Source organism: Taurulus bubalis (genome assembly GCF_910589615.1).
Source record: "Taurulus bubalis genome assembly, chromosome: 6".
NCBI lineage: Eukaryota > Metazoa > Chordata > Actinopteri > Perciformes > Cottidae > Taurulus > Taurulus bubalis.
Window position 1 is genome coordinate 26,472,316 of NC_136594.1, and position 22,972 is coordinate 26,495,287.

The 22,972-nt window shown below is 42.2% G+C and overlaps 1 protein-coding gene and 1 long non-coding RNA gene across 2 annotated transcripts; one reads left to right on the top strand and one right to left on the bottom strand.

Moving 5' to 3' along the window:
- Positions 1–3,072: 3,072 nt before the first annotated feature.
- On the bottom strand, positions 3,073–4,347 carry LOC306737320. The gene is made up of 3 exons (XR_013770998.1): positions 4,291–4,347; positions 3,562–3,711; positions 3,073–3,186 (listed from the first exon to the last, which is right to left on the bottom strand). It is a non-coding gene; the product is annotated as an uncharacterized lncRNA (long non-coding RNA).
- A 5,650-nt stretch (positions 4,348–9,997) lies between these two features.
- On the top strand, positions 9,998–22,465 carry LOC306738175 (ribosomal protein S6 kinase beta-2-like). Its single transcript, XM_079220001.1, has 16 exons — positions 9,998–10,191; positions 11,457–11,511; positions 11,688–11,725; positions 11,816–11,930; positions 12,542–12,610; positions 12,857–13,004; positions 13,161–13,218; positions 14,143–14,243; positions 14,722–14,812; positions 15,148–15,238; positions 16,105–16,212; positions 17,736–17,798; positions 18,573–18,650; positions 18,850–18,957; positions 19,111–19,223; positions 19,350–22,465. Exons 2-16 carry the CDS (start codon positions 11,458–11,460, stop codon positions 19,525–19,527), a joined length of 1,413 nt encoding a protein of 470 aa, XP_079076127.1. The 5' UTR covers positions 9,998–10,191; position 11,457; the 3' UTR covers positions 19,528–22,465.
- Positions 22,466–22,972: the final 507 nt, after the last annotated feature.

Here is a 22,972-nt window from a genome sequence, read left to right on the forward strand (position 1 = left end):
GCAGCAGTGTATTGTCGCTGCGCACACACACACACACACACACACACACACACACACACACACACACACGCACACACCGACAGCTTCCCCGACGACGAGCCGTGTTGTTTCCGCGGCGGCCCTTTTGATGTTGCGTGGGATTCCTGCCCTCGGTGGGAGAAAACCTCCTCGGTGTAGAGGGACACAAATATGCGTAATATACGTCGTTTATTCCGGAGCAGGAACTAGACGCGTCCCACGGGTTAGAGCCCGACAGAAGCAGCGGTTGGCGGCAGGGTGTAGACGGCACCGGCTCGGTAGTTTGTTGAGAAAGTAGCGGCTTCCCTCGACGCAACCTCAGGAGGAACCGGGTCCCTGTGCACTTGGCGTTTATATTACAAGGCGACGTGTTATTATTATGAATCACGTTTTACTAGTTGCAGTTATGCCGCTGCAGCTTATATATAAATATGCATATATATATACACACACACACACACACACACACACGCACACACGCGCGCGCGCGCGGGCGTTTGTTTATCTGTTCAGCCATGCATAGCCTCCTCCACCTCTGCACAAGAAAGCCAAACACTCACCTGTTGATATGAACTTCTGGGTCCACTCTCCGAGTCCAGGACACTTGGTGATCGTCGCAGACCTCTTCATGAAGTACATCCACCCTCTCGGCCTCTCGGCTCCACCATGGCTCTTTCCCTCTCGCGCTCCACAAAGCCAACGAATGCTGTTTATGTAATCAAACGGGAGGAAGTGGACTCCCTCTAACGGGTCGGTGGCGGGGGAATGGTGCGTCCACGTCGCGCGGAAATAACGTACTCTGCCATGTTTATCCCGAGGTTATCCTTGCGCGTCCATCTTTGCCATACTGTGGGGGAACTTGGTGTGAAGCCACAAAGGAGAGCCGGCTGCGGCCCCTCACCACGCCTGGTAACGCTCGTGGTGATTGGTGGCCGACAGACCAATAGAAAAACGGCCAACAGAACCGTTCCGCTCACCACCGTCTCGGTTTGACCCGGTGGACACAGTGGCCATGTGTCTCTGCACTGTACTCAATAGCTGTCATCGTTGCACACCTAAAAACGTAAAATAAGACTCAAATCATGTTCTAATTATGGTATTTTCTCCACTTTTAAAATCCCCTGACAGACAGCTGGCAGTGACGTCAGGTCTGAGAAGTTGCCTGTCGGCTCTTGTCTTTGTGGTGACGTGCTGCCACCTGGTGGATACATGGGATACTCCACAAAACGTTTTGGAAGCGGTCGAAAAACATGAAACATACAAATGCAGGGCGTCAATTAATTACAATTTCATGGCCGTATCTATTGTCGGCTCAATAGGCTCTACGTATTGTCCTCTTTACCTGCTTTCAGAGAATAACCGCTCACCAGGGCTGGAGCGGATCCCTATTTAGCTGAACATGACGTCATACGTGTTTAATACGGGCTCCATAGCTCAGGGGTTAGAGCACTGGTCTTGTAAACCAGGGGTCGCGAGTTCAAATCTCGCTGGGGCCTAAACATCTTTTTTTTTTTTTAGTGATGGTGAAGTTACTGTGCCTCCTCCGCGGCATACATTGTGGGAGAAGGTTTCTGTTTGAAAACAATACTTTCAACCATTTACAAACAGCACATTTCGAAAGAACATTTTACCGATTAACAGTTAGCCCAACATGATAACTAGAACATAATACAACATAAATGACTCCATGGAAAAACGTTGTAATACATGGTAACTTGATAGTATCTAATCTGATTGGTCTGTGTGCTAATGCAAATGTTTGAGTTTGTCGTTCTTTAGCCGACGCTGCTGTTGCTGTGTTATTGTCGCATTGAATGAACACTTGCATTGTTATTCTGCGCATAAATACGCCAGCTTGTTTCATTATCCAACTATAATAATGGAAATAGAGTCAAGGAAGTCGAGAGTCGTAAACAGAGACAGCTTGCCTTCAAAGTAAAAGTTGCGCGTTTTCAAACGTGTTGACTGCAGGCGATGAATTTTAGGAGAGCTAAATGAAATAATGAGAATAATTTATAACTGTTGTAAAGTCGTAGTTCTGCCACTTTCCCCATAACTGACAGTGAATAGAGTTTCAAATCTCACAGGTTTCCATGGATCGTGTCTGGAGCCGGTCCTGCCTCTTGTGTCCTGGTTCAAGTATCTAAAAATCATACTGACGTACAGTACTTGAGTAAATGGACTAAGGAGATATTTTAATTGGACATCTGTCAGTGTTGTTTGACAACATGGGCAACAACAAATATAAATATATAGTATATTCTCATCATTCATAACACATTTTGTGATTGCTGACATCATTTAGTTATTACATTTGCTCAATCTACTACGAGAGCATCCACAATCTACTACGAGAGCATTCACATGTCCGTCCTAATAAGTACATGTCTACATTAAATATGTTTTACGTAACCCATCAGAATGCCAGAGACGATGCTCTATGAATGAAAACTCTTAAATTTTTGTACATATACAGACATGTATGGAAGCAATTCAGCAGTTGAAGCAGTATTTTCACTCAATAAGTAAGAAGAAAAACTTTTTCTGAAGATATCATGCATTTAATATAATGATGGTCCATTGGATTTTCAGGTTACAATATCCATGCACAATAGCATGATTTTACTCATACAGCCTATATATTGGGTGTTCATTTATATTCTGGTTATGTACTAAAGCAACGTAAATGTGTACATAGGCAATTGTTGTTGGCATAAAGTTATGTTGATCGAATTTTATTACATTTAATTCACTAGTCTGGGCCCGGATAGCTCAGTCGGTAGAGCATCAGACTTTTAATCTGAGGGTCCAGGGTTCAAGTCCCTGTTCGGGCGCTTTCAGTGTTTTCGACTGTGTCCCTCCTATAATTGCAAATCTGTATTGCACAACAATAATACATCCTTGAATATGAATATTGGGATAGTCAGAGAATCACTATGAAATGAGAGGCTACATTTAGCATTTAGTGAGGAATAATCATTGAAAATGGATTTCCTGTAGTTCAACAGCGAGAGTTGTGAGCAGTGGAGGTCTTGTTGCTGGTGTTCTTGTTTGGCTTTGCTTTGCAGTGGGTGATGCAAACAGCCAGCACCATAATCAGGAACGCAGAACCCACAGCCGCGCAGTACCAGTGGGGAAAGAGAAACCAAGAGGAACCCGGTGATGAAACTGAGGAAATGCAAAGAGAGAAAATTAAGCTGAGGCTAAAATTACAAATGCTAGATGCTTTTGAGAGCCAATTGTCCATTAAATGAAATCCCAGCGTCACGTGTTCTCACATAATCACACTTTTCCAGAATGCCAATCTTGAAAAGGCTTATTTGTTATTTTAGCAATTTAGGAACTTGACCAATACATGTCAATCTGAAGTTCCCACATAGAGGGTGTGCAGGCCAACTCCTTTATCATGGGCGATAAAGAGCCCAGCTGCCTGGGGCTTCGTGTGAGAAACAGCATGCGGGAAGGCTATTGTAATCCCTCCAAGCCGGCCTACATCTAGGCCTGTGTAGTTAGTTACCACGATGCAAAAGTACACTCTTTTACCTTGAAGCACGGTTCCTCTCCCAACTGTTAAACGTTTCACATAGGCAACACAGTAGTACAAGCACAGGTCGCTCTCCTCAACACTGGTGATCCTCAATGCCAGAGATCGGTTCATCAACTCCAGTGAGAAACGAGGGCTGAGCTGAAACTCTGAGGGAAAAAGTTGCAGTCTGTAGAAAGCATTTCAAATAATACTCCAAACTCAACCTACGACAATACGCCTATGTGTCTCCTGAGGACAGCAGCAGGTATACTCAACCTCGACATTTGCATCTCATGAAGAGTCAGGTTATAAGCTCCTATTTATCCAAGGCTTCCCCTGTGTTCATAGTTTTAATTTGGATTGCCCCCAGTTTCATATCACATTTGCCACTTAAATGGTCTTATGTAGTGTGGGTCAGTGGTAGAGCCATGTCAATGTGTCCCTCGGCAAAATGCTTAACCCTGATTTTCCCTTGCAGGCTGTTCCTGCGGTGTGTGAATGGTTAGATAGGCCTGATGGGCAGGTGTCATCTTGCATGGTAGCCCTGTGGGTGTGAAAGCACGAATGATGATATTGAAAGCGCTTTGAGTTGACAGAAGACTAGAGAAGCGCTTTACAAGTACAGTCCATTTACCATGCAGTGTGCCTATTACTTCTGAATTTTAAAGCCTCAACTCAGTTGTATTTAGAGCTCAGTTTTTTATAGTTCCATATTTGTTCAAAGCAGCATTTAGATCATGTACTACCTTGTACTGGTCGTCCCTCTCTTAGACTGCCACAGAGGACCACAGTGGGGGTGAGATCCGGGTTTTGCCGAAGCCACGTTGTGTCGTAAAGGTAGGAGATGTTACAGCCAAGAGTGACTGTTGAACCGTACTGAACATGTTGGACCTCAGCAGCAGGCACCAGCAGCATCCAAAAAGCAGCCATGGGGATAAACCCTACAGTGTAGCAAATGGACATTAACTTTATCAAAGAATGTTAAGTTTAGTCTTCGACAAACCCTGGACGAAATTGTCAATTGACAATTAAGTTTCAAAGCTAACACATTTTGGCAACAATAAAACGTTTCCACGACACAGGTTTTTTTTTTGGCAGTTGAACTTACTTCCCTATAGCCCCCTCCCTTCTGGTGTGCCTATGAGATCAATCCTAGTTCCCCTTCTTTTCTCTATCTACCATGAATTCTTCGTCTGGGTCCCTTGTACAACATTTAATTCCACTGTTATGCAGCCATTGTCACAAATTAAGTCTGTTAGATGTTCCACAACTATTTATAGTGTGTAATAATAATACCCAGCGACAGACTACTATTCATTTTCAATAGAAGCTGGTGGCAAAAAGGTACAAACTAGCGACCCCAAGTCAGGTGGTCTCAACTGGTCTCAGCGCTCCAATGAGGCTGATCACGTTTTGTTTCACCCTGTTCAGTTACATCTTGAGTAATGCTGTTAGCCAGTTCCCAGTGCTACTTACCAACATATGTGGGCCATTCCACTGAATTGCTGCCGTTGTCCTTGTCCCCAGGACATTTCATGCATAAATATACTACTACACCTCACCATTAAAAACAATTATTAGAATTTTACGAAAACTTGTCTTTTCTTTATTTTCAATTTAGACATTTAATTCATGTTCCCATCAAAAGTTCATAATAACATCACTCAGTTCTGTTACCCTAAAATTTGGGACATTGCACAAGTCACATGATCAACAGGAAGTAGCATCATTTAAGTCTCTTGAGCGCCATGGAAAGATCAAAAGCAAGTTCTCTCACTCCATGTTCTGTATTGTCATCATATTGGGCGTGTTGGTAAATTGTGAAACTATAGTTTAGTTGTTCAGTTGTAACCTAAACACTGTATGGGGAGACGGAGCAGATGAGCAGCAGTGAACATGGGAAAGTAGCGTGTTTGTCATACTATTGAACAAAACGTTTAGCTGAGTGAGCAAGGTTGCAGTTCCCCTTTCTCCTAACGTATACGCTTTAGCCTTTGTGCGCACTTGACCCAGCATAGTTGTGATGTGCAGCAGTACATTGGCAGGAAAGTTACTATGTAACCCTGGTTCTCTGATAAAGACAACAAGGGGCCCACCCAAAGCAAAGACTACTAAATACAATACATTGCTGCGTGGACACAAAAGGCAACTAAAATGTTTTGCAAAAAACAACATAAACACATAATGGCCGACTATATTTACCAATAGGAACACATGTCGCAAGCCCTGCTTCCACTGGAGATGGGGATGAGAGCCCCACATTGGACGGGCATGCAGCTGAAGCTAATGCTATTCCGTCCGTCTTTTGGGAAATACCAGTGAGACCACGAGATTGTGTTTGTGGCCTTTTCAGCTGAGCTGGATGTCATCAATCAGGCCCCATCAGGATGTACGCCAATCCCGATTGCCTTGCTGTCGGCTGCCCAGCTGATGGCTTGAGATCGCTTTAGAGGGACCGCAGTTTTTCAGCTGCGTTTTCTGGTTGCTATGATACAGAATATCTTATACTTATATTATAAGTAGAAATGTCGGAACAAGTTAGAGTACTTTCTCGGGCCCTTGCTCTGGATGAAGCACATATAGGGAGAGGGAGGGAATCTCATGAGCAATGGGATTTTGTGGGCGAAAAAACATCTCTGTGATTACCCTCGTTTTGTTCAGATTCACATCAACTTTATTATCCAGGATTTCAAACATTTGTTTGGTCCAGTGGTAACGGGATGGATCAGACTATTGTGTTTCCAGTGTGGCCCCAGGGGAGACCACCACAACAAAATGCAGATTGTAGTATTATTTTGCTACATAAGAAAAAACACAAAATACAACTATATGTGGAGGGTGAATCAAGGAATCTCACAGCCGGAGGTAAGAAGCTGGAAGTGTCGCTACAACCATGGACCAGCCAAGCGGCCCCTTCCATATATGACAGAGACACACTTGTATACATCGGCGATGGAAGCAGACGGCCTCTTCCAAACACTAACCCTAAAAACACTAGAGATTATTTCCACTGCCCAGTCTGCACCTGACTAATGTCCGGTCTCAGGAAAGTAAGATTGATGAAATGAGACTTCGGGTTAACCCAGCAGCAGGAGGTCGGTGACTGGTGAGCCCACGTCTCCACAGAGACCGGCATCCATCGTTCATCCAGGATCAGGCTGCATTTGACAGGCGGACTTCAGGAGAGAGAGCAGGACTCCGGAGGGACGAGAGGAAGTGGACTTTGTTTTTACATCATGAGCTTGGTGCTCAAACACAGTCAAAGTTGATGGACAATGTTTCCCTGATGTCGAATGTTTTTATCCTAAGATATCGGCCATATTGTCTGCCCATAGAATTATTTTTGTTGCTGCTGTTTACATTCCTCCTAAAGCGAATGCAAAACATTGTTTTGACTTTCTTCATTGTTTTGTCTTTCTTGTGTAGCAAATGGGCTACCACTGCAATTTGTTGAGTGACCCTGTGTTACATATTGACAATAAACTGTTCTCGAATCTAAATGGCACTTGCTTCAAGAGGAAGTTGTCTTTCTGGGCCACATTGTGAGCGGTGAAGGGAACCAAACCCAGCTCTAATATAAATGCCCGAAAGTTCTATATTCACAAGGGAAGTTTCAAAATGGAAGATTCCCTGTCGCGTAGCTTTCTTGCCCAAGAACAATACATACCTGAGATAGCTCTGGAAGTCATTCCTGTGTATCCCAAGTTAGCTAGTTAAACAACATGTTCAGTAACTTTATTCTCGTACCTATATTTCACCATATTGTAGCAGCTTTTCCCTTATTATAGCCGATATATATTATTTGTCTTCTCCGTGTTTTGTTATCCTGTAATCCACTTTTGTCGATTTAATAAAACATTGACTATTATTACATTATCCTCACTTTGCTCCCATTTAACATTTGAAACGACCAAAGACGCAAATAAAACAGCAGCATGCGTCTGCAACCCCCGCAGTACAAACCCAGCGAGGTGCGACAATTCATTGAAATCATCAGCCGCTGGGTCTGACTTCATCTGGTGAAACGTGAATTCTCCTCACCTCATCTTTCTATCCAAAAGGATGACTCTCTGGGGTGCATTCATTACTCACCAACAAGAACACTTGTGATCCAGCGGGACTTCATCTCTTTGTGTCTTTATTCATCGCTATTTTCTCCTGTTCCTGATGTCGGTGACATGGTGGTCTCACAGACCACAGACTTCCGTTTTAGCTGCAAAACTACCGTTTCCACTGAAGGGCCACTCTCTCTACGTATCCTCTTTCGGGTTTGGTTATGAGAGCATTTTTTTCAAGCTTCAAACATTTGCACCAGGAGGAGCTTAACATCTTTAAACGAACTGTTGAACACTATATTTTTAACAATCTCTTGCTTCAGATGTTTTATAGTTTTATTTTTGAGAATAGTTTTCAGGGTTGTCAATGTAACTGCTTATATATTATTTCACTTGGGTAAATAAGTTATGATATTATTACATCAATATGGCTGTACTGGTCACCAGGGGAACATTTACAAGCTACCCAACAGTTTTTAAAGTAATGTAGAAAATCTATTGAAATGAACCAACATGATAATCCAATGACTATGACTATGACTCTGGCCGCAGAGCAGCGGCTGAGTGGCGGAGAAGCACTCAGCTGTGTTATCAAGACCTCAACCGGCTGGGAGTCAGTGGCACAGGCAATTAAAGGTGTTTTGAGAAGGAGTGGATGTCTTCCAATATGCTAATTTATGCTTCCCTGCGTCTTCTAGACTCACTTGAGCCTTTGGAATTGTTCCTCCTCCATCATGGAGCATCTTCTGATCCCTTACATGCACCTTGTGGAGAACAGGAGAGAGGAGAGAGGAGAGAGGAGCGAGGAAACAAACCAAACAAAGGGTTTTCTGCATGCGTGACGTTAAAGCGGCGTGATACACATCTGGAATAATCTCAAACCATGGCAGGGCTATAACACCATACACAAATATAAAAACATTAAATACAACTTTCTGTCCCCACCTCATAAGGCACACAGACCTTAATGACATTATGTTATTATATTGAATGTAGGTTATCCAACTCAACTGCTATAATCCTGACATGGTGCTTACAAGTGCAAACAGCTGTTGATGTCAAATTATCATCAAAAAAAATATATACATATATATATATATATATATATATATATATATATATATTATGTGTGTGTGAAATAAAAATGCATGACATCCAAACATTCTTGTCACATTATGCCACGCTGGGAATTGAATTAATAGTAAATTAACACAGTTATGCTCATCTGACAGAGATGATCAAATCCACACCTGTTGCCTCGACTCACGTCTGCCAGAAGTCCTTGAACATGCAGCCACAACTGGCCATCTAAAATATGACGCAGTTTGCTGCAGATGGATGTAAGATTAGCTTTAACTACATTTTGATTGAAATACTTTTGTACTTTTACTTAAGTGCCAGCTGATCCTGTGGATCATCTAGCCTGTTGTTAGATCATTTAGGGATGGAAATAATCATAATGGAATAAAACAGATCAAAACAAGATGTTGTTTTCTGGTTTTATTCGACTCTCAAAAGGCTACAAAAGCTTTTCTTTGCGTGTTAAAACACCAACATAACACCCGTACCTGAATTGAGTCTTGTATCACTTCACCTTTTTTCATAGAGTTTGTCGTTGGTTCCCATTTAAAAAAAGGGGAACTGGAGAATCTAGTCCAATTCTCAGGGAATCAAACTGCTCAGCCTCCCTGGGAAAGGAGGCTTTGGTCAATTGCAGAACCTCAGATCCAAACACAAACCGCATAAACTAATGTACTCTAAAGAAATAAACAACATATTTTAAATATAAATCCCCTTCCTTCAGGATGTGGTGGGCACTTGGCACAGTCTGAATTTGAGACTGAATGTGTGCACTACAAGTAGAAACTAATCTACTGCACACAATACAGAATAAACTACGAGTATGGTGTATGACACCAACATGTGTGCCATCATTAAGCTGTTACATCATGCATGTGCAATGTGAGTGTGCTGAGCACAAAGCCAAAGTAAACTAACTTGAACACAAAGTGAACTTACAGAGAGAGCTAAGGTGTGTGAGAGCAGGAAGGTTACAGTTATATATATATATAATATGATATTACTAGTACTACTAAATAATACTAATACAAAACTACTTATGATTCTACTTATGATATTGTGCTGTATAATTATTAATATTATTAATAATGTGATTATTATTGGTACTATTGTAGTTGTTATTGTTGTTATTCTAACAACAGCAGCCGCAGTATCCCCTTCGTCATCATTATGATTCTCAGCAGCTGTTCCAACTCGTTCCTTCCAGGACCTTCGTGACGCAGGGTGGACGTGATGACGCAGCGTGAACGTGATGACGCAGCGTGGCCGTGATGACGCAGCAGGGTAAAGGGCCTTTCAGCACCAACAACAATCTCGGAGCGTCCACGCCGGACAGAGGAGGATGAAGGGAACACAAACAGCTGTGTGTGTTGTTGCTTGGTTGGTCGACGGAAGGGTAACAGGAGCAATGGCGGCCACAGCTGTCTGCGTATAGACACGACCTCGGGGTTTGGAGCCGTTGGACTGCGGACAGACACACGGAGGCCCCGGGTGAAGACGGAGAGCTCTCAGGTGAAACGCTAGCTAGCGTTAGCATGCTCGCGAGCGCGTAGCTTACCTGTCGAACCAGCTGTCAACGTGACTGTTGCCGCTCAGGTTGAGCCAGCTGGTGACTTAGCGGGACTAAGAGGCGACCTACCAAACGCCCAGTCTGAGTTTCGTCTCATGAAACTTACTCCGGTGCTGTTGTGTTTTCTGGTTGCCTTCTGATTAGCTCGCATGCTAAGTGGGAAGTTAACTAAGCTAGCCATCTCGAAGCCGTTGATGCTGAGCCGTCTTACTCATCGGTGTCACCTTGTGAAGAATACCCCTCACTTTAAACACTTTAAAGCCGCGCCATGCACAAGGCGGCCCGGGTCCCGGGTTCTCACGGTCATGGAGAACCTGGAACAGTCATGGCATTTTTAAATGGTTGTTTCCAGGCCTGGAAAAGTCCTTAAACAATCAAATCCTCAAAGTTTTGGAAAAGTCATGGAAATGTATTATATTCATGTGTTCATGACGTTCATTTACGCTGAGTTTGAAATCATTAATATGCTTTTAAAAGAAAGACGCTCAAAATATAAGCAGGCATCCATACAGGCATCTATATAAATGTTTATTCTTTTAATCAAACTATTGTCTCATTCATTTGTGTCATTTATGGTTTACTGTATGCGTTGGAATTCTCATTGTTAGTTTAAATATTGCATTTTCTCACTTTTTCATGTTTACACTGAGGTTTCACAAGATGTTTGGTCATGGAAATTTGGTTTAAAGTTATGGAAATCCATTGGTCGCAATGTGTATGAACCCTGTCTGATAATGTGACGGAACCACACTCCTGTCTGTCATTATATATATTTTATCATTTCAATGTTGTTGTTTGAGTAAAAACTTAATCCCAGATAATTTTTTAAGTGAACTACTTAAAAAGTACAAGACTGAATGTACAACATGAACATTCCACACAGTTCTGTCTCTAATATAATTATTTCTAGGAACACATCTATGATTTTTACTAGTCATAACTTAAGTGAGCCATTTGGCATATTATTACCTTTTTGGATATCCAGTAATTTAGGGATATCTGCCATTGCATTGTTTTTAGTCATTCTAATTTTTACTAGTCAGAATATATTCCGGATATTCAAAAAGACATAATGGATATCAGTTAGGGTTTGTCAATTTGGGTAGCTGACATTTAAATTATGACTAGGAACAACTGTATTGTAGATATCTCTGAAATGGGAGTTTTTCCCCGCTAGAGTTTATTGATTGTACTATCTGCGTTTCAGGATGGCGGGAGTGTTCGACATAGACTTGGAGACGGAGGACATCAGTGACACCGAGGTCTGTATCCGCCCGTCATTGATAACACTACTGCTGAGCACTTCCCTGAAGGACACAGGAATGAGAAAAACAATGAATTTGCCTCCTCAGGTTGTTTCTCTGAGATACATCGACACAAACACAGACACTTTCTACCTTTTGTTTAACCTCCGTGACTTTCTGTTCCCCATCTGTAGGATGATGTCTGTGACTTCACTGTGACGGAACAAGAGACGTAAGTTGAGTTGACCATTCCATGAAGAGGAACGGCTTTCTGATGCAGCAGGCAACTGTGTTCCTACCAATGTTGTCCCTGTTCTCCCAGTGTGCAGACAGAGGAGGTGGAGCTGACCAGTGAGAGCGTCAACAGAGACAGCGAGAGAGTTGGGCCTGACTGCTTTGAGCTTCTTACTGTGCTGGGAAAAGGAGCCTATGGCAAGGTGTGTGTGTGGTTATGTGGTTCATTCTACACATTTTACCTTTTTTTTTTTTTTTTTTTTTTAAGTTTGAAATTTGTACCCTCCCCTTCTTTCCTTTTTAGTTTTTTTTTTTTTACTTCTAACTATTCCAGAACGAAGCATTATGAAGTATTTATTTCTACATATATGGCATTTTGCTGTACAGGACTCAATAAAGATTATTACATTATTATTAATCATCTCAACAATGCGTACAAGATCCCTTTTAAGCACGGTTCTAATATTAGTTACAGCACATCTCTGTAAAACGTGTAAAACACATTTTTGATTTTGCCATTTTCTTTTTTTTTTTCATGATTATATTTATTGATCCCTGTAATATTAATTTTGGCTACAAGAGGCTGAACGTAGGACCCTTTGACTCTCACAATGTGTAAACAATATATATATATATATATATATATATATATATATATATATTTTTTTTTTTTTTTTTTTTTTTTTTCTTTACATAAACAGAGGAGAAAACAATTAGATCACCATTGGGACATTTCTCCACTCGTATGATTACATGTGACATATAATTGATTGAATTGATATTCACACTAAGACGACATGTTATTGTTTTTCAGGTTTTCCAGGTGAGGAAGGTTCAAGGTGCTCAGATGGGCAACATATTTGCCATGAAGGTTCTGAAAAAGGTATTTTGTCTCAGATCACAATTCCCTCCTCAGACACATCATGTCTCACTAACCGTTCAGGAAGATGTTCCTCTATTCTTCATGCTTTGCTCTCCACACTATGTTTCTTCCCTTGCTTCTGTTTGTCTTTCTTTCTGTCCTCGTCCAGCGCTTTGTGTTTGTCTTGCTTTGTGTTTGTCCTCGTTCATCCTCCTTGCCTCTTTCAACATAGTACTCCGCTCACGTATCTTGTTTGTTTGTCTTTAGGCGAAGATAGTTTGTAATGCCAAAGACACGGCCCATACACGCGCAGAGCGGGAGATCCTGGAGACGGTGAGACACCCATTCATCGTGGATCTGCTGTACGCCTTCCAGACTGGGGGAAAACTCTACCTCATACTGGAGTGTCTGAGTGGTAAGACAGAGGGATTTGGAGGGTAAACACATTGGACCAAAGTTATACCTCAGGAGATCACTTAATTTAAAGAGGTGGAGAACAAACAAGAGGGATGAATAAAGGAATGGATGTGAGTGATCCCACTCATCCAGCTTTCCTCTTCTTTATCACCAGGAGGGGAGCTGTTCATGCAGCTGGAGAAGGAAGGCATCTTCATGGAGGACACTGCTTGGTAAGGACACATCCTCCTGGGTAACTGCTTGCACACATCTGGAAAACGAGCACAATCTGCAACTAAAGCATACAATTAGAATTGAGAGATGCACCAATTGCAATTTTCTCAGCCAATTTAATTTGTTACTTTCTTTTTAAATCTGACCTGCCAATTAAGATTGTCTTTCTATTATTGACATTATACACAAACATATTACAGACATATTTGTAGTTTCTTTCATGGAAAATTCTATTGTATGTTCATAGTAAAACCTTGACTATTAAATAACTTTCTCCAAAACAGTTAGAGGAGTTCATTGTCACTCCAAACAATTGTCCGAAAAGTCACACCCACAAAGTATTTAAAACATTATGGCTGAAAGCTCACAGCCGACAGCACGGGCGGGCGTCTCTGATTGAAGTGAAGAATTTTTTTTGCGTCATCGTGAATCTGTGGCAGGACAAGACGTCCTAGGTAATGAATGAGAAACAATGAAGGCAGTAATAAGACAACGACGCCCCGCAAATTATTATAATCAAGGGCAAGAACACAGCACTGAGTAAGTGAGAGGAGGCGGGGCTATGTGGGCGCTGCAGCGGTTTTTTGTATCTGCTCGTCTGTCGGAGAGCAAGACTCAACCGGCACGTGACCTCCATGACCGAAGGAGCGCTTTACCGCTTGGTAGGAGCCAGAGGCGACATGGATTCACGTCGGCAGCATATTTCCTGTCCTTTGGATTCGACTTCCAAAGAAATGCAGGCAAATGCATGACAGCTGATTGGCCAGTTAATTATCAAGAGGCGGTCAGCTGACAACCGACCGATCGATCGGTGCATCTCCACATAAAACTTCATGATGCATTTTTTCATTCCTACTTAGTTATTCGTTCCTAGAGGATCACTGTTATGACATGGACTCAACTCATTTCTGTCTGTTTTGAAGTTTCTATCTAGGAGAGATCACCTTGGCTCTCGGTCACCTCCACTCTAACGGGATTATCTACCGAGACCTCAAACCTGAAAACATCATGCTTAATCACCAAGGTAACACACACCACATGTTAATTAATGTGATCAATACGGATCAATTCAATTTAAAGTTGTTGAAAGTAAAAGGTTCACTGTCTAAAAATGCAGAATGATCATGAATAGATCTCTGAGTAGGACGGGGGTGCTGACATGTTGGTCTCTCAGAGTTCATGTGTAGTCTGTTATTATTTTTGGGCTCAAATTGACATCCAATAAATACTTTGATCCAATGCTGATTGATAATGTGTTGAAGAAGCTTGTGTATTTCAGGTGTGGCCTCACACCCTCACATTATACCACTTAATGTTGACCGTAAGAACCAGTTTGTAGGTTTTAGGGACATCTATTGCATGTATGGAACGTGTTGTTTCCTGCCCCACCTTTTGCGTCATTGCTAAACATAATTGTGTGATGGTGTCTTACTTCTAGATTCTGCCCGACATATCAACATGGATAGTTTTACTTCAACTTGTTTTTCTTTTTCTTTTTGAAGGACACATCAAGCTGACCGACTTTGGCCTCTGTAAGGAATCCATTCACGATGGAAGTGTCACGCACACCTTCTGCGGCACCATAGAGTACATGTGGGTAACACTCATGCTCACGCACACACACTGTCACGTTCTTATCCCTAGATGTGTAACCCCCTTGTGCTGCTTTTCTTTTCCATCAACCCTTGAATGTGTCATGTTGATGCAGGAGCATCTCTGGCCTTATAGGATACAAGACATTGCATTAAAACTTGAAATGCCCAGTTTATATATGTATTTCATCAACAGAAATATGAACTCTGGTTCAGCCATTTTGCTCCTCCAACACACATACGTACACATTTATTTAGTCCAACAACGTCCTCACTGTGTGTGTGTGTGTGTGTGTGTGTGTGTGTCCTTTCTCTTTCTTTTTTCTTTCTCTCCAGGGCTCCAGAGATCCTGACCAGGTCGGGTCACAACAGAGCAGTAGACTGGTGGAGCCTCGGGGCGCTGATGTACGACATGATGACCGGATCAGTAAGTTGGAGTAGTAATTAATCATGAGGAAACGGTGTCAGGGGGTCAGTTCTCTCCAAGTTCTACGCTTCCTCCTTCAGTCCAAAGACATGCCGGTTAATTGATGACTCTAAATTTCCCGTAGGTGTGAATGGTTGTCTGACTGTCAGCCCTGTGATCGCCTGCCTTCACCCACTGTCAGCTGGCATTGGCTTGAGTTTTTGTCTTTTTAACTGGTGTCCACATACATAAGAGTCCACACTTGACACAATGCAACCTACTTGATCGGCTATATTACGTTGTAAAAGGAGCGGTTCTAAAACGGTGGACTTGAATATATCCTATAAAGTGCTGATGTTATTTTGGCGGTTTACTCTTCATCCCCTCTTGTGTTTCCTGGCACCATCGGATGAGAAAAGACAATCGTAACCACAGCTTTAGACATCCGGTGGCCTCTTTTAGTCCCTGTACTGTTCCTTAAATCCACAATACAGACAAAATACACATTTATTTATACTGCAATGCCAGGTTACATATTATAGACATTATTCAAATTTCAGGATGTTCTGAGGGCTAGTATTTTATTGAGAGACGGTCTAACTAAGAAAGAAAGCATTTCAGAAACATTCCTTTGACTCCAACAAGCCTCAGGAAACGGAACTCAAACAGAAACCTTCAATCGGTCCGTGAATGTCCCTTTCTTCTTGTGTTACACTGCCAGTGGGTACATTAACTGTTTCCCTCGTCTAATATTACTGTAAGATGTAATAGCACCACTCAACAAGGCTTACTAGCGATGCTGTTTATTGCTGCTGTGATGCATTTCAAGGCCGAACTATAGAAACCTCTTTTAAGTAACTACTGACTCTCTTGTGATTCTCCACCAGCCTCCATTCACAGCTGAAAACAGGAAGAAGACCATTGATAAGATCTTGAAGTGTAAAATCAATCTGCCGCCATACTTGACCATCGATGCCAGGGACCTCATCAAGAAGGTCTGTGAAACACCCACTCGAATGAGGCCAAACGTAGAGTTGGATACGTTTCTCAGATCCCTGGTTCAGCCAGTTTATTCACCCAGAAGGAGGCTTGATTTTATTTCCAAAGTGATTATGGAACAGTGAAACCCAAAGCCGGTGCCTGCTTCAGCTTCCAGACTGAGATCAGGAAGCACTGCGGAGATGTAGTTTGGCCTCCGTGGCAAAGGTGACGCTCACTACGGGGTTACCCTGTAAATGCTCCATGGACTGTACTTCATACCCACTCGTAGCAATTTGAGTGGACGAGCGGAGCCTGGGATCAAACCACTGATCCTCTGATAGAAGGCCACAGTCAAAGGCTATGCATCCACTACTGCGAGATAACGCCCTCCTTGATATCGCTCTAGTAGTGTTTGATATGTTGGATGGAATTTTTCATAAACCACTGTTAATGAGTTTCTCCTTTTTTATGGAGCTGAAATGTGCTCGTCCTCATTTTGCCATGTTTTGATAATCCATCACAAGGAGAAAGCAATATGAAAGATGAGCATTATGAATATTCTGTCAGTTGTGGTACATGATGCGAGTGCTAAAGGGCTGAGCACGAGGTGAAAGGCTGAACACGGGATCCGCTTTGATAATCCGTGCAGACAGGATGCATGCTGGGGACCAAAATACATGAATTTTTGATCAATCAATAAAACGGCATTCATCATCCAATAGTGTTGTTGGTTTGGGCACATTATTGTGCATTATTTAAAGAACAATGCCATGCCAGCCTTTTGTTTCACATGTAGTCTTGATCTCCCTTTGTTTTCATCTGGAAAGGTGCGATGTGATGTCATGCCGTAAGAAACAAACCCCCTTTATCCTGCTGATCCTCTTAAAAGCAATGCTTACACTGACATGGGGGTAGACTTCCTTGTGTGTTGGTACCTGGCATTAACGTAAACATAGGTTTTCTTCAGGGGCTCATTTTGTGAAGCTGTAAATCAGTCGGTCTAGGCAGCACAGCATGTGTGGAGCCTTTAGACTTGTGATTACGTCAACTGTAAAAGTAATTGGGTAAAACTGCATTCGCACCACATGGTCTCACGAGGTCTTCCTCAGAGGATGTGAGCCAAAGCTTCTCAAGGACCTGGCTTTAGGTTGTTTGGCCAACGGCAGTTTTCTCTGAAGTGAAAGCAGCATACAGTTAAGACTCCAGAAATGTACCTTTATTTGACAGTTTACTATTTATCGCTCTTTAATGACATGTGAAATATTGTCATTATTAGCAATAGTAGTTGCAGTATTATCATTATTTCAAAGACTGTCCTTTGCACCTGATGCCAATATTTAGTCTTTAATGTAACCATTAATATAGCAGATATTGGTTTAGATTAACATGAAAATAAAACCAGTTAAAGTTACCATTGGATACAATAGTCAGTCAGTGTGGGCAGATCCATCTATCGCTCTGTTTTCATATAGTTCATGAATATCATGAAAACACATTCTGTAAATTATTTAATTCATTTTGGGGCTTTTTCTTTCAGCTGTTAAAGAAGAACCCAGCCCAAAGACTCGGCTCCAGTAAAACCGACTGTGCTGATATCCAGGTATCTACCTCGGCCTCCAGTAGTGGTGGCACCAGTAGCCTGGTACCTTGTGTGAACATGGTTTCCTTCGCACTGGACAAGCTAAAATACACCATATCCATGTGGGACGGCACCGGAGACACGTATATATGAGATGTGATGACTCCCTCACCCTTCAGCAGTGGAGTACTTTTAGTACATTTAGTGGGATTCACATCCACTTTACTAGCAAACCAAAGAGGCAGCGGGCCGGCCAGGCGCCAACGTGCTTGTCATGGAGGCGGCGCCCAGATAGCAAAGGGATGGTTGTGATTTTTGAAGTGTGTTTTGAAAGCGGTTCTTCTCCACATTACTACAGTAGATGGAGTTTGGAGAAACAGACGGGAGCCAAGCAGACGTATTTTAGACACTAAAAGAATCCATATCAGTTAAATCGTCTCACAGCTTTACCTTGCTGTCAGACGGGGACCTGAAGCTGCTTCTGTAGGAATTTTTTTTTTTTTTTTCGTGTGTGACTTCAATGAATCATAACTAACCATTCTTAAAACAAACAAAGTCACTCAATAACACAAACTCACTAACCGATCGATGCAGCGGTAGACCAGCAACTCAAAGTGTTGCTCTGCAAAGATTTACAATAGACGGCGTGAAGAGGACAATGACATGATTTGAAACGCTTCCCAATTCAAATCAGAACCACAACTCATGGGCTCACAGCCCCCTTGTGTTTAGGGATTGATGTGTACATTGGGGTCCACAGAGAATCTACAAATGATCCCCTTTGTTCCACTGCAGAAACATCCGTTCTTCAGGCACATCGACTGGACTGAGCTGCTGAACAAGACAGTGGAGCCGCCATACAAGCCACAACTGGTAGGTCATCAGCTGGCCTTTTGTGCCCCTTTTATGTCGACTGGCTTGTTAAGTTAATGTTATGCTCGGCCCTCATTCTGTCATCACTCCCACCTGCTGCCTACGGCTTCTCTTTCATGATCACGTTCCTCTGACCCGTCTTCACGCGTCCCCCTCTAACTCTTTTTGGCTGCCTCTGTTTTCCCATCTGTCTCCGTAGCAGTCGGATGAGGATGTGAGCCAGTTTGACACTCGCTTCACAAGACAGACGCCCGTGGACAGTCCAGACGACACCACACTGAGCCACAGTGCAGAGCTGGCCTTTGCTGTGAGATTCTCTTCTTTATATTTAGGCTCCAGTACAAAGCACAGTTAGCTGGAAGCAATTACTTGATTAATAAGTAGTCCATGCACTGCAAAAAAATGTTTTAATGAGAAAGCCAGTAGGGTGTTAACATTATTATATTATATTTTCTATCAGGGTTTCACCTACGTGGCTCCATCGGTCCTAGAGAGTCTAAAAGAGGGTTTCTCATTCGAGCCCCGACCTCGAGCTGTACGCCGACACAACAGCAGCCCTCACACACCCATCAGGTAACACACACACACATTCATATCAAGATACTCGTTGTTTCCTTTTGTCCTCATAAAGAAGATACACAAGATGATAAATCCTTTTCATAAACCATTTAATAACTTCTCTGTGTTCATTTCTTTCAGTCCTCCGAACTTTTCCTCAGCCGGACCGTTCAAGTCCCGCATCGATGGAGAGTCGTACCTCTTCCCTCCCGCCGCTCCGCCGGCGACTCCGGTTCCTGCATCCCTGGAAAATGGAGCTGCCAGTCAGCCAATCAGGACGCCCGCGAGGAACAAGAAGCAGAATGGACATCGGAGATGAGGAGGACAGCCGTAAAGACCTCAGTCAGATTGACATTTTTCAGAGTTTATAGTAAGTGTTGAGGCACCGAGCTCAAGTTTTTTTGCTTCATGCTTTTTTTTGAGGTGGTTTAATTTAGAGGTTGCTGAAAAGCCTAAATGAAATGTGGAAAGCTCGCCATCTACACAGATCCACTGGATCAACATGGCTTTCTCATGCTTTTTGTTTCAGATGGTCACTTTATTGCATGAATCTTAAATTGACAGTTTCCATATGTCTGCACTGATATATGGGAAACAATGAATTTACATCAATATTTTATACAAGAAGCACTGGAAACAGGAAAACCGTACCAATAATTCTTCTCCACTGAATCCATCGTGAGGAATCCCGTAAATGGTGGATTGTTTGTAACAGTGTTTTGTTTTGCATGTTCATGCTAGCTCATTTACAGCAAAGATAAACTGATGGAAAGCTTTTTGGTTTTAATTAGTTCATCAGCGCCTAATAAGTTCGCCAAAGTCTCTGTGAATGGGTCGGCTATCAGTTAGAGAACTGATGAAAGATCACTTGATTTAAGTCCAATGAAAACGAGCTGAAGGGCTTCAAGTAGGAAGATGTAATCATGGCTTGGAGTGGGACGATATCATAACGATATCTACTGGATGAAATGCTACATTGCACACAGAAGGTAATGTATTATATAATAAGTGTCATATTTGATCTTCAGCAAACATTTCTGTGTGTAAATATGGGGACGTTCTTTATGACTCCTGCCAAAGCTTTTAACACATCCTGTCATTGTACAACCAGACCAATCCCACTATGATGGAGTGCACTGGACAAAGACACTGTTTATTATATTTGGGCTGTTGAGGTTGTGCTGCTGTATAATAATCAAAACATGTGTTCATATAAACACATACCGCCATATAATTATTACCATGTACAGTCAAAGCAGGCTGGTAAAAGCTGTGCTCTCAGAGGACAAATTATAATGTTGGATAAAAAGTATTTTGGGTTACTGATCAAACTTATTTTTACAAATAAAATATGTCAATACTATTAATTATTATAAAAAAATAAAATTAAAAACAATGCTGAATTCGTAGTTCCTTCTGGACTTCATTTCTGTTTGCGTGTCATTGCCTGACTTACCCAGAAGGCACTGGGTTGAGTCACTGCAGGCTTGCTCACGAGTCAAAACGTTATCCAGCACTTGGATGGATCATGGAATGGTTATGAGTTTTACTTGATGCCAAAAATCTTTCAGCTATTAGATTTTTCTTTCTTGTTCTCGTAGATTGAGATACATTTATCAGTCCATCTTGTTCCAGGACCATATGAAAGAGTTAAAGGACCAGTCTGCAGGATTTAGTGACAGTAAACATGAGTTTTACTTTATTTTTTTAATACCTGCACCCACCGGACAAATTATTAGTGAGTCTGATACAGGTGTCAGACAGGCGCTCTCCAAGGGGCTGATCCTGCTGCTGAGAGGGGAGGAAGCTGTCGAGAGTGACACACACACACACAAAATGAATTCCGTCCCCTGCTGTATAACGTGGTGTTGCAACACGGCGGACTCCGTGAAGAGGACCCGTCCCTTGTGTAGATCTGAAGGACTGATCGCATGCCAGCGGAAACACCGCTCTAACCCACTAATGAGCACGTCCCATTCTGCCAATAGGTCTCACTAAATCCTACCACTGACTGGACCTTTAAGCTTGTGTGAGTCTTGCACACAGTCTTGCACACAATTCACTTGAATTGCATGCAAATATAATTTTATGTGTAACAAATATTAGGCGAGTATTGTTTGGTGCAAAGAAGGAAAGTTCCTGCAGTGTTCACAACCTACAGATTAATGTGATTAACACAGCTTGAATAGATCCTCCATTTGTGTCAACACGCCTGTCATGGTCCTCACTGGAGACTAACTCCTATTTTTTACCAGGTGTAAACTATGGCGACCCAAAGTGTTCAATAATACATATGGACGGAAAGAATCGTGTGAATATACGTAGACAAAATATGTACCGATTGTTATGTCGTCCAATAAAGGTTTGGCTGAGTCAACTTGTGGATAGATAGATGGATATGAAACGTCCTGATTGTACAGATGTTCATGGTACCCGGAGGATAAGTCTTCAGGATGTTCCTGATGTCTGACTTCTCCAGCAGGTCAATGTTTTCACCTCCGCGGTGAAATATCTCAACGTTGGCATTCTAGACGAGTCCAGACTCACCGAGCCGCTACCGTGGACTGTTCAGTCACGTCAGTGTTCATGGAAACAGGAAATGGGATAAAAAATGGGACTTCGGGAGAACAACATTCTAAAATAAAACTAAAATGACCAGCAAAAAAAGCCCTATGAAATCAAATGTAATAAAGCGCTTTAAGTTTGTCCCAGTTTCATGGTAATATATTTGATCTGCATGTATTCATGATATTTTCATAGTATCGTATTGATTGATTTAATTTTGAACACACTGGGTCTCCATATAATCCACCTACCAAAGGGGGCGTCTTCCTCAGTATCTCTTTACACTGAGCTGTGAGCGGTCTGGCACTACTGTGGGACTCATACTCTTCACACTGCCATTTGTTTCTGTAATGACATTGTTTCTACAAATACATTATTTGAAATGCACGATAAGAGGAAGCAGGGTGTTTTATTTATTCTTTGTCTTTACGCCAAGTTGCCACACGTCATGGAATTTGCAGTCGGATATCTGGAACCACTGTTAAACTGTGTTCAGTTTAGTGTATTTGTTTACCTCATTAAGAATAATTATAGGCCGGTGTTTACAGTGCTGTGAAAAGGACTCTACACCTACGGAGTTAATGGACATTTTACGAGTACATTTTTAAGATCTTTGCAGATCTTTTTGTTCTTTTTTTTTGTCATGTTTGCTCACTGATGAATGTGTTAATAAATAACCATTACTTGCTGAATTGTTGCATGGAGCATTTTATTTATGCCGGTTTTACTTAGCTGATGGGATGGATTCATATTTTCTCAAAGGAAATGAAAGTTAATTGTTATGTCTCTTAAGCAATCATGGGATGTTTGCCCCCCAAGATGGACTCAAACACTTGATATGAATATATTTTCCTTTCCCTTATCCGAACCGCTTATCCTCTTCAGGCTCGCTGGAGCCGATCCCAGCTGATTATGGGTGAGATTTCAAGTTCCAGCAGGACTTGGCTCCTGCACACAGCGCAAAATCTACCCGTGCCTGGTTTCCGGACCATGGTATTTCTGTTCTAAATTGGCCAGCCAACTCCCCTGACCTTAGCCCCATAGAAAATCTGTGGGGTATTGTGAAAAGGAAGATGCAGAATGCCAGACCCAAAAACGCAGAAGAGTTGAAGGCCACTATCAGAGCAACCTGGGCTCTCATAACACCTGAGCAGTGCCAGAAACTCATGGACTCCATGCCACGCCGCATTAACGCAGTA